Source organism: Mytilus galloprovincialis, chromosome 13 (assembly GCF_965363235.1).
Source record: "Mytilus galloprovincialis chromosome 13, xbMytGall1.hap1.1, whole genome shotgun sequence".
NCBI classification, from domain to species: Eukaryota; Metazoa; Mollusca; class Bivalvia; order Mytilida; family Mytilidae; genus Mytilus; species Mytilus galloprovincialis.
The window spans coordinates 70313551-70336051 of NC_134850.1; the positions used below are offsets into that span (position 1 = coordinate 70313551).

A 22501-nucleotide genomic window follows, 5' to 3' on the forward strand; every position below is an offset into this window, starting at 1 on the left:
ATGCCGTTTCCTTATTGTACATCGTAACTATTGAATGAGGTTAGAAAAAGGGTTAATGTATCACAGGTAAGTTAGAAAATCATAAGATACCAGCAACACAAATGTCAAAAATAAAATCGACAAAAAGACACATCATTACAAAGAAAATTAAAAGTTAAGCACCAGAACACATTTTTTGTATCAAAGCGTCCCTCATTGATGAGTATCTTGTGGACGAGATATGTGTCCAGCGTACAGAATTAAATTCCTTTGTACAAATCGCGGCAAATGGAGGGTGATGTCGTCTATTATATATTCGTTTAATGTGTTTAAGCTTATGATTTTGCCATTCGATTAGGGACTTACCGTTTTGAATTTTCCTCCTACTTTTTTATATTTTACCTTTTTCTATGTAGTATTTTGAGATAACCTTGTAAACCCTTATAGATTTAATGCGACTTAGAACTTTTCGTTTGGTATGTAAGATTATAATTATAATAGTTATCAAAGGTACAAGGCTTATAATTATACTTTGATTGAATCTTCGTGATCCCTTTGTGGGACTTGGACATTGGAAGACTACTGTGCCTGAATATAACAACAAAGGTTTAGTTAAAAGAATTTAATTCAAACAAGAAATAAAACTATTTCAGTAAATATATAATCTAATTTTGAAATACAAGATAAAAATAGATAATACATATCGATTTCAAAGGCAATACTTTCATATTTAGATCACATTTGCCATTTAATCTACAACAAAATAGCATTAAAATTCGTAAATGCAAAACTTTGAGCAGTTTTAAATTTATTGATCATTATACAGTAAAAAATAAATGCATACAACTTTTCATTTTTTTAAGTAACAATCAAACCACTACAAGAACTGGTAATGTACGTACAAATAAACTGAAACAATTTGTTTAACAAATAATTGTTCGCCATCGAAAATACCTAATGTTGGCTTTTGTAGCATTCGAACAGTAATCATGATTTCTACAAAAAATATTAATTTGGTATTGACAAATGTACTTGGCTGTAATATAGATCCTCCTGTTTTGTTGTATGCTAACAAGTTTACTTCCAAAATCATCAAAAACTAAGCATTATAATAATGTTTTTTTTTATAAATAGCTACTTGGATGGTGAGTTGTCTCATTGGCACTCATACCAAATCTTCCAATATCTAATTATCCAGTATTATGCAATTAAGAAATTGTATAACTTACACATGACTAAAAAATGGGTAATCTTTATCAAAGGTTGGTATCTTAAATTGTTTTCGGAACTCGTATAAAAAAATACCAATCAAGACTTAAACAATAGCTTGAATCATGAATTCTCCATATGGAGTGTTTTAAGTTGTTCATATGTTTTATGCCATACCAGGAGGAATCAATATATATGTTTTGCAGGAATTTTTTTACATGAATATTTACAAAAGCGAAGTTAGTTACATAAAGCAAAAATACAAACCACCAAAATCAATTTGTTAAAAACATGATATCACGCTGTTAAACACGGATCAACTGAAAGAAAATGGTAAAAATGAAATACATAATAGATCATAATAAACTTCATAAACTTCTACACAATGATGAAATCAACTGTCAATTCAATCATTTCAAAAAGTTAAAAGCTAGCTAGAAGACATTTATCTTACATAAAAAATGTTGAGGATGAAAATGTTCAACGCCTTTACAAATTAAAACACGATTTGTATATATCACAGGTCAAATGAGTTCAAAAATATCATTGACAAGTTCAATATCTTATTGAATGTTAAACAACGCTGATTGGTTTCTTTGCCATTTTGTCACAAGGGTAGAAAAAAAAAGGTTTTTATTACTCATAACTCATTTCTCATACTCATAACTGACAGATGTTATCTTGATTCGGGAGAAAACCAGTATGAAAAGAATACTTGTCATTTTATTCTGAATAAAAGACACGTGTTCTATTTAATTTTACTTTTTTTTTTATTTTCTAGAAATTTAGAATTAAATGTTTATTCAAATGATTGTGTTGCAATTTTGCATACTTGTATTATAGCAAAATATAAATGTGTATGCCATTTTTATATGTGGTGTTGGAAAATATGATTGACTAAAATTCAAAACAAACTATGACCATAAAAACATACATTTTGCATTTTGCTGTCACCAAAGTTGAGGCAATATGACAATGCTAGAATGATATTACTAAACAGCTAAAACGAAACTATGATAATACTTCATCAGTATAATGGAATGATATAAATCGAGAATGAAATGTTGAGCGTAGCTAAAATAACCTCCCTACATTTTATGGACTTTAATATGCACCACAAACAGCTTGATCCTCACAACAACGTCGTTATTAAAATTTGAAGTATAAAGATATATTTTATGTTTATATTGTACTTGCGATATAAGTTATTTAAATGAGATCAACAAATACCTATATTGTATTGTCTGATATAGTGGCTTATTAACACTTGTAGCAATTGCGATTATGTATGCTGATGAATTCGCGAAATATTATAAATACTTTTCAGTGTACATATTATAACAATGTCACCGTTGAAATTGTCTGATGCTAAATGTTTCATACAATTTACATGAACGCTAATCATAATATAACGTTAAAATGTTTAGAAAAAATTAAAACCAAAATACTCAGTAAACCTTAATGTATTTAAATACAATGTTTTACATGTTCACTGAAAAAAAATATCTGCATGTTTTACTAGCTGCATAATGCAAACTATGCACATATAAGGTAAACTTTTAATATTGACATGACCAATCGCTAAAGTGTAACTGCCTTATCTTTTATCCGAGTATCTTTATACGTTGTGGGTATGTAGTCCAATGTTATAACATAACGATAAGAACGAGTACCTTTGTGTAAATAAAAATATATTAAATATATTAAATATATATCAGTTAGATTTATAACTTTTACATCAAACGAATATTTAAATATATTATTTGGAAGCACTTCATAATATCACAACCATGAAATATATAACAAAACATTTGACCATATTCACAGACAACAGCAGTTACTACGTAACAAATATTTAATACGGCAACATGTGCTTTTGTAAGGAAAAAGGGTATTATGCTAAAGCCTATTTGATAGGGCATTTCAACCCTGTGTTATTACATTTTCCAGCAGTTTTATATCAAAATATGAGTAGCCACAACGAAAACTTTTTAAATTCAAAAGTGATTTTTGAACAGTATGAATTTTTTATCATATGACCAGTAAAAATAGAAACCATAAATGTTCCAACCGCTATGCAATTTCTTACAAAGATCTGGATTTTATTGAATCCATACCAGAAGTAAATTTTCCAATATAAATGTGCAATTACTGCATTAGAATAATCTATGGTATTATACCGTGTTATTCTTTAAAAAGAGTTAACCATAGTTGTTTCATAATTTCATAAAGATTGGAAGTTCACGAAATTCGTATTAATATTGAAAAATATAAATCAAGAAGCATTTCGAAAAGCAATTTTAAACTTAAAATATTTTTGTCTTCTTCAAAAGTACAAAAACAATCGGGTTTTATTTTATCTAAAATAGTCGAAACATGTCTATCGTACAAAACTAAAAATGAAGAATGAAAATACTAAATTCTAAAAGCATGGACAATATATATAAAAAATACTTTACATTACATTAGATGAACTTAATGCAAATGACTGCTATAAAACGGTCATACAAATGGAAGATTGTTTAATACAATTTAATTTGCGCACTTCATACCTAACTATAACAATTAATCTAAATTTTGTACAAAAATACTAAATAAAATTTAAAGAACGCAAAATATTTAATAAAATTTATAACATTATACATAACAAACCACAGTGCTACTGAAACAACAAAAGGTCACTATCAAAATACATGTACAACTATATAACAAACATGTTAATTCACGTCAACCACAAATATACTAGACAAAAACTATGGAAATTAATTGAGTTTATGACACAATGGAAGACGTAAAAAGAGACATTACATTATGTAAACAAACATAATCTTCACGTATCTGCACCAGCTTTCACTCTCACATTTAGCACGAATGTCCTGACAAGGGTTATCGAACTTTGATTGTTTTCGAGCAGACGTCACTTTGATGTAGAGTCTATCATTCCCTGTCGTCAGGAAAACGACCATTCCTCTCTACAGAGACCATCTTTGCAGGCTTGACATAGTTCGGCGTTGTGCTGGTTGCGTGGTTTTCCTGCGCGTCTGTCAATCCGTAAAGGAGGACGAACAAATCCGTAGTATATTTGTCCTACCCTGTTGTATACGTTTCCTAGTACCTGTGTAGAGTAGAAATAAATCAATGTTATGATGGACTATAAAGTAAATGTTTACAAGACTCTTCAAACTAGAAATGGATTACGTTTGTCAAACTACATATACAGGAAAAGATAAAAAGTGTTTTATTTTCATCTATAGATTACTAAATTTGTTTTTTCACATTTGTTTTTAAAGTAGTCGCATGTACTCATTGGCCCCTTGTAAAGATTGATGGTATGAAATGTATCACGTAAATTTGGTTTGAAAATATTGTTAGCACCTTACATTTCACATTAGATCTTCATAAACAACCAGTACAAAGGAATAATGTTTTATATCAGTTAACATTTCTAGTTATGAGGGATATTCCAAAGTAGGCTCATGAAGAATGCGATTGTAGTCTAAACAAGTAAGCATAAGTCTGAGCATAGATGTCCCAGTATAAAAAGGTTTGTTTTAATCAGTTGCCCTATCCTATGTCATTTTACGACCTATATGGGCTTTTTTGTTACTGATATGATAGATGAGAACCGCTACGTTTAATTCAAACTGATTTACAATATATTTTAAATAGTTGACCTTTTACATAATGTTTTATTGAGTGCAATAAAAGAAATAAACTTATATTGCTATATTTAGCTTAGCTTTGCATGCAATTGTAGCCCAACTAATGATAAATAAAGGCAGTAGTATACCGCTGTTCAAAAGTATAAATCGATTGAGAGAAAACAAATCCGGGTTTCAAACTAAAACTGAGGGAAACGCATCAACTATAAGAAAAAACAACGATACAACTGAACAAGTGCAACAAAATACTGGTAAATATGTACCTTCACAACTTCTTCTGGATACCACATTGCATGTTCATATTTTCCATTCTTACATCTTTGGCATTGCTGTCCGTACAGTTTAAACATGACCAGTCCGGAATTTGCTCCGTAGTTTAGATTGAACCAAAATATAACTCGTCCTTTCATTGATGTCCACCCATGTCCGCAGTCCTGCAAAATAAAGGTCAGGGTTAAACATTTATAATTATGAAATCAGATATAATTCAAAACATGAAGCTACCCAATAATTGTACACATGTACATGTTTACATAATGTTTTACAAACTTTTGGGTCTTTGTGTACCTGGAAAAGGTTATTTCAGAAACACTATACATCTGAAGCATGGGAGTAGATAATAGCAGTTTTAACAAAATTTGAGGTATAATTTAAATCATTTAAAAACGATCGACTATCTGTGTAAGCATGATAAAGTTTGATGTCCCAATTCTAAACATAGAGGCTCCGTTATGTTTAGTTATATCGGTGCATTGTATTGGCATTTGATGCGACTGTTATACAAGTGAAAGGTTTAACGCTATAAAAACGGCTTCTATCCATCATTTTCCGACATTTGAGAATGCCAAGTAAGGAATATGACAGTTGTTGTTCATTCGTTTGATGTGTTTTATCATTTGATTTTGCCATTTTATTAAGGACTTTTCGTTTTCAACTTTCCTCGGAGTTCAGTATTTTTGTTATTTTACTTTTTTTTTTAAATCGAGGAATAATTGAAATTATTACAAAACTAATCGACTATATGTGTAAGCATGGTAAAGTTTGATGTCCAAATTCAAAGCATAGAGGCTTCGTTATGTTTACTTATACCGATGCATTTTATTGTAACCAGACACTATGACCTAGCTGTTCTCATTTTATTTTCAAACTTAACCTATATGCATTTACATGTCGGTAACACCTCTTGTATCTAGACATACCTCTGTATAGGTGATTTAACATGAAAATAACTAATCACAGATTTAGTCAAATTGTTTAAAACATAGTTTGATTTTTAGAGCAGACAGGGAAAATTCATTATAGTCATTCATATGTCATAACAGTAGTAGTATTTATAATCGTTCATTTAAATTACACGTGTTGTAAACATTGCTTTTTCGTGAACTTTTGAAAACGTATTAATCTTAAGTTGTTTTTGAAAATAATATATTTTAGAGTTAATTCATTATATATGTTAATGAGAGGTAGAAGGTACTAAAAAGGCATTCAAACTCATAAGTTAATGACGAAATAACAACAAAATAAAATGGGGCTTCATCTGTAATGTCAAGACAGTCATACAAATGTTATCCAGATTACCTACTGTATAAAAGGAACATTTTCGTTTAAAAGTTTTAAAAAATTATAAAACAGTGATTTTAACCATAAATTCATAGTACATCTCTTCATTGATTCACATTCGACCTTCAAGTTGTAAACTGATATATATATCTAAGAATAATGAATATCTGGTATGAAATCATATGAAAGTCTTGGTTCGATGCAATGTCTTCCAAAAGACTGTTACTTCGAGAAGTAACTTTCGAAAATAAAAACACACAGAAAGATTTTTTATTAAGTTAACATGGGTTTCGACTATTTCAGAGAGATAGAAAGAATACGCCAAAAAATATCCATGTCCTTAAAATCTTTTAACACGGTTTTTGACATAACTATATACGAAGGAATCCAAAGATATAGATTTTATAAATAGTACGGATAAAATTTTAAAATAAGTTTTTGATGAAATCTTCCATGATTTACGATCGATATCTGATCTAATATTGATTGTAATTTATTCAATGTTCTCCTCAATGCCTGTTTTGGCAGGACTTATTGCTAAATTTTCCTTTCAAATGTGCAAATATTGACAATTGTTGATAAAGAGCAAACATTTGGACAGATCCTACCCTCCACTGACAATATTAACGGACTAATATATACATTGATTGTTTGCTTATTAAGACTATATTAAAAAGAAAATATAAATCCTTGAAGATTAAGGTGATACACATACAACTCATAAAGGATAGATTGTTTAATACTTAACTAATTAATCAGCACCGTTCTGGTACTTATAGTATATGTAATTTTATAACGGGCACCTGCTATGACAGACAGAACAAAGGAACTATACGATGGTTTTTGAATTACTTGAGAATTACACATGTAGGTATTATCAAATTTAAAATCTTCTAAACAGAAAACATTGTTGACAGACGTACGATGTCCTATTTCTTTTCTTGTTGTTTTTGGAAGATCACTGTCTCCTGGACAACTTTACAATTTATATTTACAGGTTGGATCCTAAGGAACGGAAAGACATAACAATATGTACACAAGAGTTACTCCCTTGACTTGGAACATATCAACTTTAATTTTATAACAGATACGTATCCCTTTTCTCGGAAAGTCTTTCAGAATAAAGCAAAAACGTTTACCTGGATTTTTGTCGAAAGTATAAAAAAGAATAATATATACAGAATTATGAAATATAGTGTTTATACCACTGAACGTGATAGAATTTATACAACCTTCATAATTGAATTATAAAATAATAGTATCCCCATGAAATACAGTAAAGCTAGAGATCTAATTATGGTAAAAATGTAAAAAAAAAAAAAAAAAAAAAAAAAAACTATATTAAGTATGCATGTATGCATTGGTTGGTAATACGTATATGCTACTAAAAAATACATGTAGTTGTATTCTACAATTTTTAGACTATGAAATTGTCAATGACAATGTTAGAACAATTTTCATACATAGTTTATTGAACAAACAAAACCTACTACTGACGCAAAATTAATTTAAAAAATAGATTTTATCACTTTATGAATAAAATTGAGAATAGAAAAGTTATGAAGCAATTAAAGCACCTTCAAGATTAACATTTTATAATTATTAAAGCTTCATAATAATTCGCACGCTGAAAAAATACTTCATTTTCAGAGAAACTCAGGAATTTATTTAGTCTCTTCTTATATAAACTTTAAGCATAATGAAAAGAGATCCTCTTGTTTTGATAATTTAAGTAAACAAAGTTTACCTATGGACATTTGTTTAATGTATAATATCTCTTTAGTAAGTTTCAAAAGAGCTTATTTCTTGAAGTGATGGATGAAAATTGACAGGTCTATGCGACAAAATGTGATCATCATGTTTTCAAAATTCTCTTTGCTATGACAGGGTTATCCCATGATCAAACTTGTATTTCGAGTGACAAGTTTTAAATTCACGTCTGTATTGTTTATTTAAAATAACACTATTCGATGGTTTGAATTCCTTTTTCTCAAACGCAGTTCAATAATAAGAACGTTTGAGGTGAGAAAGAATGTAAAGGAAAAAAAACCTGATTATTTGTTTTAATACGCAATGTGAAAGGAGGAATGTTTTTGAAGCAAAATCATTGCACACATTTGACGAAAGAAGCTGTTCTTCATCGGGCCTACACAGCTTAGCGAAAGCTCACACTTCACTAGAAGGTACAGAAGACAATAACTACTTGTTTGGGCAGAATATTCTGCTAAATGAAGTTCAAGTTACATTTTTTATTTCAAGAACACATTGCAGAGTATGAAAAGCAAAAATTATTATACTGGAGGGACACATTCTTCAATTTAAATGACTATCCAGAAAGGGTTTATGACCCCATTTACCCTGTAAACGAATACAGATAATTATTGAATTCACAACACTCATGTACAATATAATTCTTATTCTGCTTTATGTAAAATGCGATACTAGTCTTTATCTGTCAGTATAAACTTTAGAGTATACATTTTTCTTATATTTATATTTTGAATTTTAAGCTTAAATCCCTGGAAGTTAGACTATGATACATGATTAAAGGACCTGTTCAAACCTGAATGACAATGTTTTCACTCTCTATATGGGGGTTACTTAGATATTTTGTTATTTAACAGAAGATGTCATCGCCCAACAACACTTGCCATCAACAATCAAATCATACCTATGGCGTCCTTAAAATAAAACAGATCAATTGCAGAATGATACAGTACTGCATCGAAGTTTGTCTTTTTTTGTTTTATACCTTTGTTATACTACTTTTGTTTTATCACATTGGTACATTTTGTACCATCGAATAATAAAACAGTATGTTAAATGCAATTGGACTGCAAAAAATATACTAATGACCTTACGATCGAGGGTAGTATAAAATTTGATCAGAGCTTATTTATTTCATTTCAAAATTGATCTGTTAAAATTATTCAGTATATTCAAGACGAAGCTTGGAAGGGATCCTTTAGAAAATCTAACCCCAGGAACGCTCAAAGTCAAATATTTTGAAAGCGACAGGAGCGATCTCAAGTATTTATCTCTTTTTTGTGTTATTAAATATTTTTTAAATTGCTTCATCGACTATAGTTAACCTAAATTTAATGGAGTTCATCAAAAGATATATGTATAAATGCTTTATCATTTTAATATTGACTTGTTTTCGTAATTATCAATTTGGTCATATGAATATAGATTTCGGGATCAGATTGAGAACCCCTCCTATCCCCCCTCAATATACACTAGTCTTGTTCAACCAAAAGTGACATAAACAATAGGTTTTTATATCAACTCTTTAAGGTCGTTGGTTAATGTTTTCTATAATAGACATTTGGACATCATGTCAATGTCATGTGGTTTTTAAGACATCGTCCTACCTCTAGGACACATTGTCATTGTTCCACCTCATCGACTGATTGTATGAACAATTCTTCTTGTTTTCTTGAATTTACAGTAAGTTAAATGCATAGGTTTTTATGTAATACTTTTATTCATCTATGTAAAATGATATCTAGATAAGTTTATTGTAAAGTTCTCTACAGGGTGCATACATTTTGAATACAGCTCTACTTGAAACTACATTTATTTAGTGGCTGTTTTAGTACATATAACAATGGTAACTGGATCGCAAAAGTCAGTATATGATTTAATAAACTGCTTGATTCCGTTAGCCATCCCCACGACCCCTGAAACACGGAAATGACCTTCATAAGATAAGTTCACCTTCACCCAAACATTTGGAAGACAAATCATATAAAATATCGTTCACGTGAAAGTATTCTTGAATAAATTGTTATGCAAGTAGTTTAAAAATAAGTCCAAAAAGGTCAAATTATACGTATTTGGAAATAAATTTAAAAGATTGGTTATTGGGTATAGTTCTATCAATAAGGTCTTTACAAGAGTCAATGATTTGTAAAGATTAGAATGAAGAAAACAGATTGTGATTATTTTAACAAAGACACCCCCTCTCTTCCTTCGCAAAAAATCTAATCAAAGGAAAATATAAGACCATGAAAACTCCTTATAGAACACCACACATATCACTATTAATGGCCAAGTTATTTACCTGACATGAGAATCTAACTTTGGCACTGTCTTTGAATATTCTCCAGCCGTCTGTTGGTGGGTTAAATGTTGGTATTAACTGCCAACCATGGGGGAAATACTGGGCAAATAATCGTTCAAATTCACCGTGCCATACCAATTCCATACTGCAAAAATAGAAACAAAACAATATAGGTTTATACATTTAACAATCCCTCTACTGTATATTGCACTGTTGATAGTAGTGAACAGATTTTCATAAATAACTTTATTGGCTTTTTTTTGGGGGGGAGAGGGGGAATTTACATATATATATGACAATTTTAAAGTGTTTTTATATAATGTTGTTCGAGTGGCAAATATTCCATGCATTTCAGGACGTATTTCAGGACGTATTTTCATGCACATATATTGGACGCATATTAGCTTAAAAAATAGATTTTATAAGAATGTTTGTACGAACCAAGATCACTGCTAGTACTGTATAGGAACACATTATTGGATAGTAGAATTCACTTCCAACAGTTTGGCGTATGCATATATATTGCATATATAGTGAATATATCGATACCCTTAATTAGGTGGGCTAAATGTTTTTGGAAAGCCAACAGAGAGATTTAGTTATATGCTGTAGAGAAGGCACTTTTGTTACCCAAGTGGTTTACATAAAATACAAAATATGCATATCGATTGCAGTGAGTATTGTAAAATGTCCATCGACAGATATCAGTGGAACATATCAGGGTTTACCATCGCACTGAAGAGCTCTCAGCGGTACGTTTGGTTATCAGATCAAGTTATACTTTTAATCTAGTCGCTAGTATTTTACACACGTCCTGACTTTTGAACCAGTGTTATCTTTTGTCGTTCAATATGAATGAACAAGTTATATCATTATTGATTACATCCCATAATAATTATTAATGTTTGTATAAAGTACACATTCATTCATAGAAAATTGTTCATAGTACTTAAGGAAATGTGATTCATAAAACATTAAATGAGTATGAAGGGGATTTAAACAACATAATTAGAGGTTACTTCATATCAATAATTTAACCAATGTTCACTTCCTATATCAATCACGTTCTAGTATAAGCAGTCTACTTCCTATTAAAAAAATATGATATGAAGTTTAATCTTTAGCCGATTGCGTAATCAGGTATAGTTAAAGAAGATGCGTTATAACATTAAAGACTAGACCATATTTTGAAATGCTTTATGTAATGACGCTGCAGATGGTCCAGCCTCAGGTCCAGCATACAGCAAACAAGTGTAGCCATTTGGTCTTTGGTGGCTTGTTGTGTAATAGATTATCTACACATATAGTATTTAATGGTAATATCATACGTATGTTAGTGGTCTGTTTTTTATTGTTGAAGGTAGCTTGATTCCTAGAAAGAGCAATCGACTTTCTGCAGGAAAACTTGCACCTCTAGTCAGTCGAACGTTCGATCTGAGAACCTCAGTGTTGATAGGTTTGTTTTACACATTGTTGAAAGCTGTATGGTAAACTATATTTTTTAACTTCTATATCGTTCTCATGTGGAGAGTTGTCTTATTAGCAATCATACCGCATCTTATTGCTGCATATAGACTACTTAAACCACTCGGCCACCGAGACCAGCTATCAATTTAGTATATCGAACAGTCATTAAATACACATCTATAAACTTGATATACACATATCATCATAAAAAGCCGTCAAGGACAAAACGATAATCTGGATTGGTTAAAATGTACATCATTCCACTTTAACACGTCACGTAAAAGATAATTGATGGATTCATTGAACATGAACACATGGCTTTACAAGATGAAGAAGAAGAGCTAAGTTAACCATAAATGACCAAACAAAAAGCCAAAAATAATCATGGACAATGAAATGTAGCTATAAATTCCTTTCTCAACAGTTTTAAAATTTAATAATTAACAGCAAACTTTAGTAAAAACAATAGCCGTATTTCATGCAAGTACTGAATTAAATTAAAACTTAATAATAGAGCCTTTCATCTTCCAGCATACGAATGTAAAATTAGACAATGCAACGACCCCAGTCTTCTCAATTAATGACAGGGACGTTCAAGGTAGACTAAAAGATAATACAAATAAAAACTAAGGTTGTATTCCCGATGATATATGAGTACTGTATACACTTGATATGAATTTTAATTTCTGTATTTGTCTTGTGTAAATTATACTTCTTGAAGTGTATACATAGGTTCTGAAGTGTAATAATAATTTGAAATTTTCACTGTTACGTTTTGTTACAAGATATACATTCACATGTTAACAGATAGTTCTATTTATAACAATATGCATGTAACAAAAGTTGTAATACATTTTTTGTTATGTTTAGAATTTTTCAAATTGGAATATAACAATTACACTTATAAAGTACATGTATGTCTCCATAAATCCATACACAATTAGACTTTTTTTCGATGATGATTTCATAAACATTTCAAAGAAAAAAAAACGTAAGGAGAAACAAGTGGACTAAAATCCATCTGATGGGTTTTTTACTTTTTACTTTTTTTTCTTCCTTTGACCTATAATGGATTGTCATCTCTTTGGCTCTTTTTCTTATTTTTTTACTTATTGTATATGATTTTCGTATTCTGCAGTGAATAGAAAAATCCTCATTTGCTTAGATTTAGTAAGTTACTGATTTATAAAGTGAACCACGTAATGTATTAATAATTTCTCATCTTCTTTTCCTAAGGCCTCATATGATTTATGAGCGTTAATTTTCTTAATCCATTAATCATATGCAGTACGTTGACCCACTAATGTGTAAATGGTCATGAACCTTTTGTCCTTTTGGTTATTGGGTCATAGTAACGGTTCCGGTGTTGGAGAATTGTTTTTTATAATTACAGCTAAACTTTTATACAACATCTTAGCGTCTCTTACTTTAATGTATTGAAAATGGAATAAGAATGTACTTTCAAAATTTCATTGCTATCAGGAAAAGGCATAGTAAAAAATTTAAGTTACTACATTATTTGAATCGCCACCCAAATACATTGTGAACACAGTCGGCTATCTTTACTATTCATAAAAAATATAAAAAAGTTCTTATTAATGGAGTCATCATTAATAGTTTGACCTTCCACCCGTTGTGTCCACTATCAACAATGAACCGTTTAAACTTGACCCCATCAATTTCAAACAATGTTGATATGGTGTTAGTATTTCAATAAAACCATGTTTGTTTATTATCAACTTAAAACCGCATTAATCTAAACCTTCAGGCATTCGGATGACACTTTTAATTTCATAGGATGATATTGACTGAAGGTCACACTGAAGGTCAACCATGACGTATCACTGAAGTTCTATCTTGTAAAATTTATTTTAGGACTTGTAAAATAGAACTGTGGAAGATCAGAAGACATCATTAATTGTTTTATCAAGGGGATGGGGAGCTCGTATATGATGCCGAAAGACGTTTTTCTTACATGATATCAGTATAAAGCTGAGTTATAAAAGTATTCGTCTTCTTATTTTAATATCCAAAAGCGAAATTGCAGTGGTAATCGGGAAAAAAGTTTTTCTTTGTAATGACAGAAAAAAGCAACCTTTCAAAACATTTTGAGTTTGATTTCCCCAAATGTGCATGTATCCTATGCCATCCGTTCTCACATTTACAAAGTTTTTTACCAAGCCAAAAATATGATCATCGTTTTAAAGAGACTTCTTTCTAAAAAGAATTAGCGTGGATTGTAGATTTATATAAGCATTGAGTTTTAATATACATAAACAATTTCATTTTTTGTTTCTACCTCCTTGAAATTTTACAATTATACGCACACTTAGTATATATTAAGGCAAATTGATACACAAGTAACATTGGTTTGGGTCTTAAAAAATAGATGTATCGCTATCGCACATATCTCTCTTTTTTTTAGTAAGACTTATATGAATTTTAAATCAATTATAACATGCATATACATATGTTAAAAAAAATACACTGATTTATTAAACTGACACTTATGTAATTCATCTGTCTGAAATGTCCTATTTTTGGAATAAAAGTGTCATACTTACTATTTAAAGAAACTGTGGTCACACGGATTATGACTTGGCGATCTTTCTATTAATCATTTAATATAAGTACTGCTTTGTAAGCATATAAATACTGACGAGACTGTATAATGGACATATACGTAAACAACCACACCATTGGCGGGGGAGTACTCTGAAAAGGGGGGGGGGCGAACTTCTAACAGTATCAAGGAAAAAAAGCTTCCGCAATGGCGGATCAAGGTGGAGGGTACTGGGGATTGAAACCCCCCTTTTTTGGACGATCAAAGCATTTGAATGGGGACATATAGTTGGAACCCCTTTTCTCCTATGTTGGGAACACCTCTTTTAAAAATGGCTGCATCCGCCTCTGCATCCTCCATTTCTCTCCAGGCTCCTATCCTAGAGCATATACATGTATCAAGTTGTCAACATGAAGTTTCAACAATACTTATCAAATCTTAAAAGATTATTCCGTAGTATGAGTTCATATTTAATCGATATTAAAAGTTTTGTAAGAGAGATGATAACCCCTTAATAGCACAAATAAATTCGGAATAGCATTTGAACCGACTGCACATTGAAACAATCATGAACCTTTTTGTCTGATTTCTTCCCTGAAAAGTTCCTGATTTAGGACAATGCGCGGTTTGATATCATTGTCACGACATTTCACTAAAAGGACAATACCGCAAAAACCACGGTACTTAATTTATGATTCATTATTTATATAAATTGAATTAATTATTCGGGTGTTTTAATAGAACTTCTTTGTACTAAAAAAAATATCCAGATGTAAAAACAAGGAAAAAAAATATAGGACAAATGTTATATCATTTAGTACATCAGACATGATTTATCTTGTGTTAGATATGCATGAGTGATTTGAACGGTTGACACAGACGAATGACCTTTGTAACATTTCACAGTATCTCTTTTGAATAATTCATTAACATGTAATTAATTAGGGAAAAATAATTAATTTTATTATGTGAATTAGAAATTTTTTCTGAAGATGATAGACAAGTATGCTTGTTAGTTGGAATATGTAAAGTCCTCGGCCCTCAGCCTCGGCCGGTTTTACGAATTTGTTAACAACCCCCTCCCCCTAAAACATGCACATGTGAACATTATCTATTCAAACAAAGTTTAAATGACATTTATTATGCAATTGTGAAATCTATGATTTTCAATTTTTGTTGAAACATTTACTATAATCGATTTATATCAAACTGGGGCAGATATGAAGATGGCCATATAAAGTGTTATACACCTGTTTGTCGACGGTAAACTACATGCACATGCATGATGATCGCATGTTGATTAAACATGCATTAAGAGTATTTTTATTGTTTGTCCAAACTTTGTCAAGATTTATCCTCACATAGTAAATGCCTGTGTAGGTAGGCATACTAAATGAGCGTATATTGAAAGGTTGTGACCCGAATGATACCCGTTATCTCCTGGTTTTAGATAAACCTTTCTAGTTACGGGGTTAGATGATACATAATTGACAGTGGAAATATGTGTATGTACTCATTCCAAAGCTTCTCACTACACAGGGTGTTGTAATGGTAAAATGTGTTTGTTTTCAACAATTTAAAGATCAAGGGATATTTCATAAGAATTGGACAGGGTATAATGGGTCTATCCATAGAACCGACAAATGTGTGGCACAAGGTCATTTCTCAAACAATGTCATCTTAGTGACTTTGGCCATTTTTTTTAAAGAACAACTTTTAACCTTGATTTTTGACATTATGAGCAGAGAACATGTTTAATGTTTTGTTAAACAGGTTATATTTCCTTTCTAATGTATTTTTAACTGAAATATTAATAAATCAAGATGAAGAGTGCGGAAAAAAAAACATTTTAAAGTCTCGTTATTTCTTTTAAAAGAAGTGCATTTGTTGTACTCCTATTCATTCTATGCCAGGCCCAATGCGTTTAAGACTCTTATTGAAAATAGCTCCCCTTTTTAAAAGCAGTACGAAAAACAAAGTTTCAAAAGTTCAACAACCGAAAAGGTGAATACGAAACTGGTAGCATATAACGTATACTAATAAATGAGAATAGACAAACTATAAATCATCTAACGAGTAAGTGTGAATATAGAAAGATAATTATACTTATATACATATATATTTAAACAAAGACACAACTATAGGAGCCAAATCGTGAGAATGTCATGTTTATCTATAATAATTTAAAATTAATATTAGATTACTTATTCAGATCAGGAAGAGGAAAAATTACCATTAATCTTTGCTCATCTCTTTCATGGACCGTTAACTCACGTTTTCACGCATAAACAGTTATTTCGTAGTTAAAATGTACAAATTTTCCAATAAAATTTTGTTTCATTTCAGATTAGTTGAAGATATTAGATACATGAAACACATAACAATTTACTTGTGAAGTAAATCAGGAATTTTAAAACACGATACATGTAAATTTACTCTGCATATAAATAGATGGTGTGGTATAAATTGCCAATGAGACAACTAGCTACCAGAAACCAAATGACGAAGATGTAAGCAAATAAAGGTCATCAGACGGTCGTCGACAATTAACTTAACCCATACCGTATAGTTAACTTATTTAAGGGCTCCGACATAACAAAATAATAATAAAAAAAAACAATCCAAACGTGAACACAAACGTTCTGGATTATGTGCATTATAATAATCGGAAAACAACAGCCATTGTCAACCACTAAATAGTAGGCTCCTGACTTGGTCCTTGCATACACAGAATTTGTCGGGTGTGAACGTGTTTGTGAGCACTCAACCTCCAACAACATGTACCGGGGACAGTGGTGTAATAGCATTGTATAAGAAAAAAACCGTAAAAAATGAGTCGAGATGAAAAGGCTCGACATTTGGCTGTAAATGTAAAATAAGGTTCCCTATATTAACTTGGCCTGTGTTACTGCATGTCTATAACAAATGAACTATGAAACAATCAATTGCTTTTTTGAATGACGTTATTATTACATGTGCGTTTAATTAATAAATATAGTTTATTCTAATTTCTAACGTGTAAACGTAGCCTTCAACCCAAACACACATACACTATAGAGCTGTATAATGTTGTTCTCATGAACAAAATTTAGTACTGTTACAATAATTATTATTCTCGTAATGACGATAGTTCATTATATATTGTGTAAAGAAATATCATTATCGTTTTGTTCATTTTTGATTACCATTAAAATTTGTCACATGTAAAACACATGTTTAATATGCAAATTAATATATCGCAACACCACCTATCTTATCTGGGAAAATTACACCCTGTGGCAAGGTGAGATCTATAGTGACATTACAGTTACTAATAAAACGTCATCAGGAAATCTAGATAGTCCTTGATTCTTGACCCGGTCATTTGTATTTGTGTCAAAAACGGATCTTTGATCGGAAAATAGAAGATGAAAAGACTTCTTAATTATTTGATTTTTTGATTGATCGGTGGTTGGTTATTAATAGCACACACTACAAAAATATCTAATTTTATAAATACTGATTGGCTTGATGGGTAATTATAGCTATAATTTGGATGGATTTGAGGTTAAACATGATCTTTCCTTCAAACATACAAAAAATATACAACCTCAATTATAACCAGGCATATTTAATTCGTTATGGGCAAATACATGACGTGGGGGCCCACTGACTGACCTAAGAGGGGGCCCGCTCCTGTCATGCTTCAGTGATTCCCTATATAAGCAACCAATTTTTTTCCCAAAAAGGGGGGGCCCGGGCCCCTAAATCCGCCTCTGTCGATACACTGGGATCGTTTGAATGAATATATCAAATTTTAAAAAAAAATGACGAAAACGATTTGGGTAGATAAATGGTAATTAAACGACTTTGTAACAAGAGTATAATCATATTTTCAACGATTTTCCTTCACTTACATAACATGAAGATCTTAGATAGGTCACATATATAACAGACATAGAAACATCCGTGTTTTAAACGATGTCCATGAGACAGCAAGCCACCTACAAGAAAGACACCTAGAGGACGAAAATATTTTCAAGCTCTAAGACGTCTCCAGTTATGAAAATTGGACAATAATAACAAATGAAGCCTCAAAGCAATATACTGTAAGAAAGGCAACGACTAAGCCTATGATTTCTTGGCGCAGGTGCGGTCTTTCCTCAGCCCCAGTTATATGCGCCGCAGACTTTATAGCGTGTACGAGTCCAATTTAAAGCATAGCATAGACACGGAAGTTTAACACTATATTCGTACCTCTGTACTTTCAAGATAACTAATTTTCACATAACCTTATCATCACAAGGAGATTTAAAGGACTAAAAGATGACAGTGAACAATTTGTATCCTTTCCGACTTTCTTTCTCCTAACGAGGATCACATTGTCAATTCCCAATATGTGTCGCATACGTATTATACAAAGAAAAACCATAAAACTCGAGAAATCTATAGTTAACTAAACACGTTGATAATAGTTTTAGATGACTTATATGGGTAAAGTAGCTATGATTATTTACAAATCATTCGACATATTTCAAGGTCAGGGGTATACATTTACAGCTCTCGTACCTATATCGTGTATGCACAAGTATGTAAACTTGATGCAATTTTATTGCATTGTAATACACAGGTAGTTTTTATTTGTCAGTTTCGAATTCGATGAACTGGTGATGGTTTGTCCGCTTTGTGGACTTTACTACATGTGCTACTTATACATGTTATATATTATATGTTATACGAAAAACAAAAGGTTTGGACAGCAAAAATTGTATCGAGTTATACCACATTCTTTCAAATTAAAAGATTTATGATCTATTGGGTATTAAAGTCATGTCTAAAAAATATCTCATCTTTTTAATCTTTTAAATCTAATGTCATATCATTTTGCTCATACCAGTGCATATTGTGCATCTCAACTTCGCGTGTACCTTATATCAATTAAGAGATGTGGTATGATTTCCAAATGGGAAAACTATCCACCTAAGTCCAAAGTAGGATTTACAACATCTTTTAGGTCTTACTGTTTTCAACTTATTCTTTTCTGTAGAGTAAGGAACTTATAGAAAGAAAATTGACTTTAATGTTGTCCGATTTTCATTATTCAACTTCTTGTCAGTCAGTAGAGTAAAGTACGGTTGTCTGAATAAGCTTTAGGCGATTTAATACAGTTTAACTGTTACAAATTATAACAATTCTTGTCATTTAGAAGATAATGTATATTCACACATATACCGGGCTATATTACTGCAAATATTTGGTGACAATTTGAACATGTAATTCAGGTTCATATATGCGAAGATTTAATGCCACAAATCTCTCCTATTGTCGTAATCATAAGCAATCGGATAAACCTAATACCCGACAACCGATTCCGGGTGTTACTTAAACATTTGCTGACCTCTATGATTGATGAACGTGTTATATTACAATATTACTTGTTGACAAATGTTTTTTATAAACTTCTAAATACATCTCATGTTGTCTTAGTATAAAAGGAAAACCCACCCGTGTGTGCATTTAAAGGAAAGCTAATATTTGATGAATTAAAATGACAATGTTAAATATTGTACTGATTTAGGACGAGGAACAATGTTAACACTATAACTACTTTTAAATATCATTACACTTATTTCACTCAATTCACCCAACTACATATTTTAACATGTGTGTAATTTACTTTTATTTCTCTTGAAAGATAAGTTAACAAATATTTTGTAAATCCGAAGAGTAATCTTACTGCTCTTCTGTAACATGTGTGTTACTGTAATTTACTTTTATTTCTCTTGAAAGATAAGTTAACAAATATCATGTAAATCAGAAAAGTCATTTTACTCTCTATTTCAATTTAGAAAAGCCTAATGAACCATAAAAAATGTTGACAATTTACGAGTACTATTATATATGATATATATTATGCAAAACAGGATGCATTATGATGACTTGACAATATCAATCCGTGTACATATCTGTATAAAACTTTGAGAGGTATCATATAGCATTGAAGGCATTCAGGCAACTCTCAAAATTAAGAACATCAATATATTGACTACTTGGAAATATAAACAAGAAGATGGGGTATGATTGCCGATGAAATAACACTCCATTGGAGATCAGCTGACTTGGAGTTAAGCAATTAACTGTCTATATAAGAAAGAAAATGTTATATGATTGCCAATACGATTATTCTTCATAAGATACAAAATGACCAAACAATTAACAACTTTTAATCATCGCTAGGCCTTCGACAATGAGTAAGGCCAATACATTGATATAAGAAAATGTGGTATGAGTGGCAATGAGACAACTCTTCATCCAAGTCACAATTTATAAAAGTAAACAATTATAAGTCAAAGTATAGTTAGCTTTAAGACCCTGGTCTTTTGATGTAGTATTTCATCCAACCCATATTCTTGTTTTCAAAACGACACAGAAATTAACAACTATATATCACTGTTTGGCCTTCAACAATGAGCAATGCCCAAACCGCATAGTTAGCTATAAAAGGCACTGTCCATTTGATGTAGTACATGGTATTTCATCCAACCCATAATCTTGTTTTCAACTTAGGACCAACACTATTAAAGATTAACATACAAATACAATAAAAAAAAGACTTACCGTTGAGAAAGTAACAATCCAAGATCCTTGTCTCCGTAATTTATCAAATGCATGATCCCGGGGGTGAGAGACATCGGTGAGACGGTGGTGACGGGACTAACATTTGGACTGACTACTGGACTGACAACTGGACTAACTCCAGCACTGTGGAGCCCCGGGCTCGGGCTCATTGGTTGAGTCAGTGTGTAAATCATCGTTTCTCCTATTAGGGAATCCAGCGTAAAAGATTATTATGTCCGGAATAAATAAAAAGTTTCTTCTGTTCACTGATGTCCCACTCTGTCCGTCGTACTTTTTTCAGTTGTCTCTAATAAAACGAACAACCTTGAGATTTAGAATCTGTTGAGATCGTTCAATGATTTCTAGGATAACAGCTGATTAAGGTACACCGGAAAACACCTTCAGGTAAAAACGTTTAAAAGTCAAAGAAAAAGTGCAATTACACCTGTCCACATTGTTAATTTGAGTAAAATGTACTTGTCTTGTCTACCTGTAACAGGTAAAATGACATCCTTTACTGTTTGTCACTTATATATACCAGTCGACTAATTTATTCTCAGTCTAAGTATCATATATCAGAAAAACTTCAAATCCTATATATTAAACTTAAAATATCCCTCAACAATCGTACATGTGATTCCCTCGGTTAGCGTACCTGCGTACGAGCCTGCGTATCAGGGTGGTTCTACAAGTAGGGGTTGGTGTTTACGCTGTAATTGGTAAACTTAAAATAAAACAAATCAAATTTTCTTCCAATCAACAGAAGACAAGACATACGATGACAGTGGCGTTTATCTATCTCTATTTGAACAACTTGCTCTACTTTTTAGTATAAATTGATTTAAACATAGATATGATGCCTTATTTATAAATCTTTGATGTTTATTAAAATTTATCATTTACTTTTAAGTTAGTGTGAAGTAAGGTGAATTTAAATCGAATTTAAGTATTGTACATTTTATGTCTATTTTATGTTAAACATAACACGATTGTTTGCGGTTAAAAAGTTTTACTTTATACCTGTAACATTTGAGTATAGCATCAGTATCTGCTATGTTTGCCACTGTAATGTTAGCTACCAATAGATCAGTCAATTTGGTTGAGCGAATAGTTTTGGACGGGGAAAAAAATGACAACGTGTTTTACTTTTTTTGAAAGCAAATATTTTTTTTTTTTAATCAAAATTGTAATATTCCAGATCTTCTGCTAGTTACAGAAACAGATTAAAACTTTTAAATGTATAACCATTGCTACATCTAAACAACTTATATTATACAATAGGAATTCACAAAGGTTAAATCTGTTCATATTCAACAGCTTACCAATGAGACTTAATCACTGTGCTTAAACGGCTGTGGGTAACTTAAGTTACCCACAGCCCAAGATGGCGGACTCTAA

The 22501-nt window shown here is 31.1% G+C and overlaps 1 protein-coding gene across 1 annotated transcript; it reads right to left on the reverse strand.

The window, feature by feature from the left end:
• Window positions 1–586: 586 nt before the first annotated feature.
• Window positions 587–21767, reverse strand: LOC143057111 (receptor-transporting protein 3-like). The gene is made up of 4 exons (XM_076230350.1): window positions 21104–21767; window positions 10477–10621; window positions 5114–5284; window positions 587–4303 (listed from the first exon to the last, which is right to left on the reverse strand). Exons 1-4 carry the CDS (start codon window positions 21295–21297, stop codon window positions 4139–4141), a joined length of 675 nt encoding a protein of 224 aa, XP_076086465.1. The 5' UTR covers window positions 21298–21767; the 3' UTR covers window positions 587–4138.
• Between the last annotated feature and the right edge of the window lie 734 nt (window positions 21768–22501).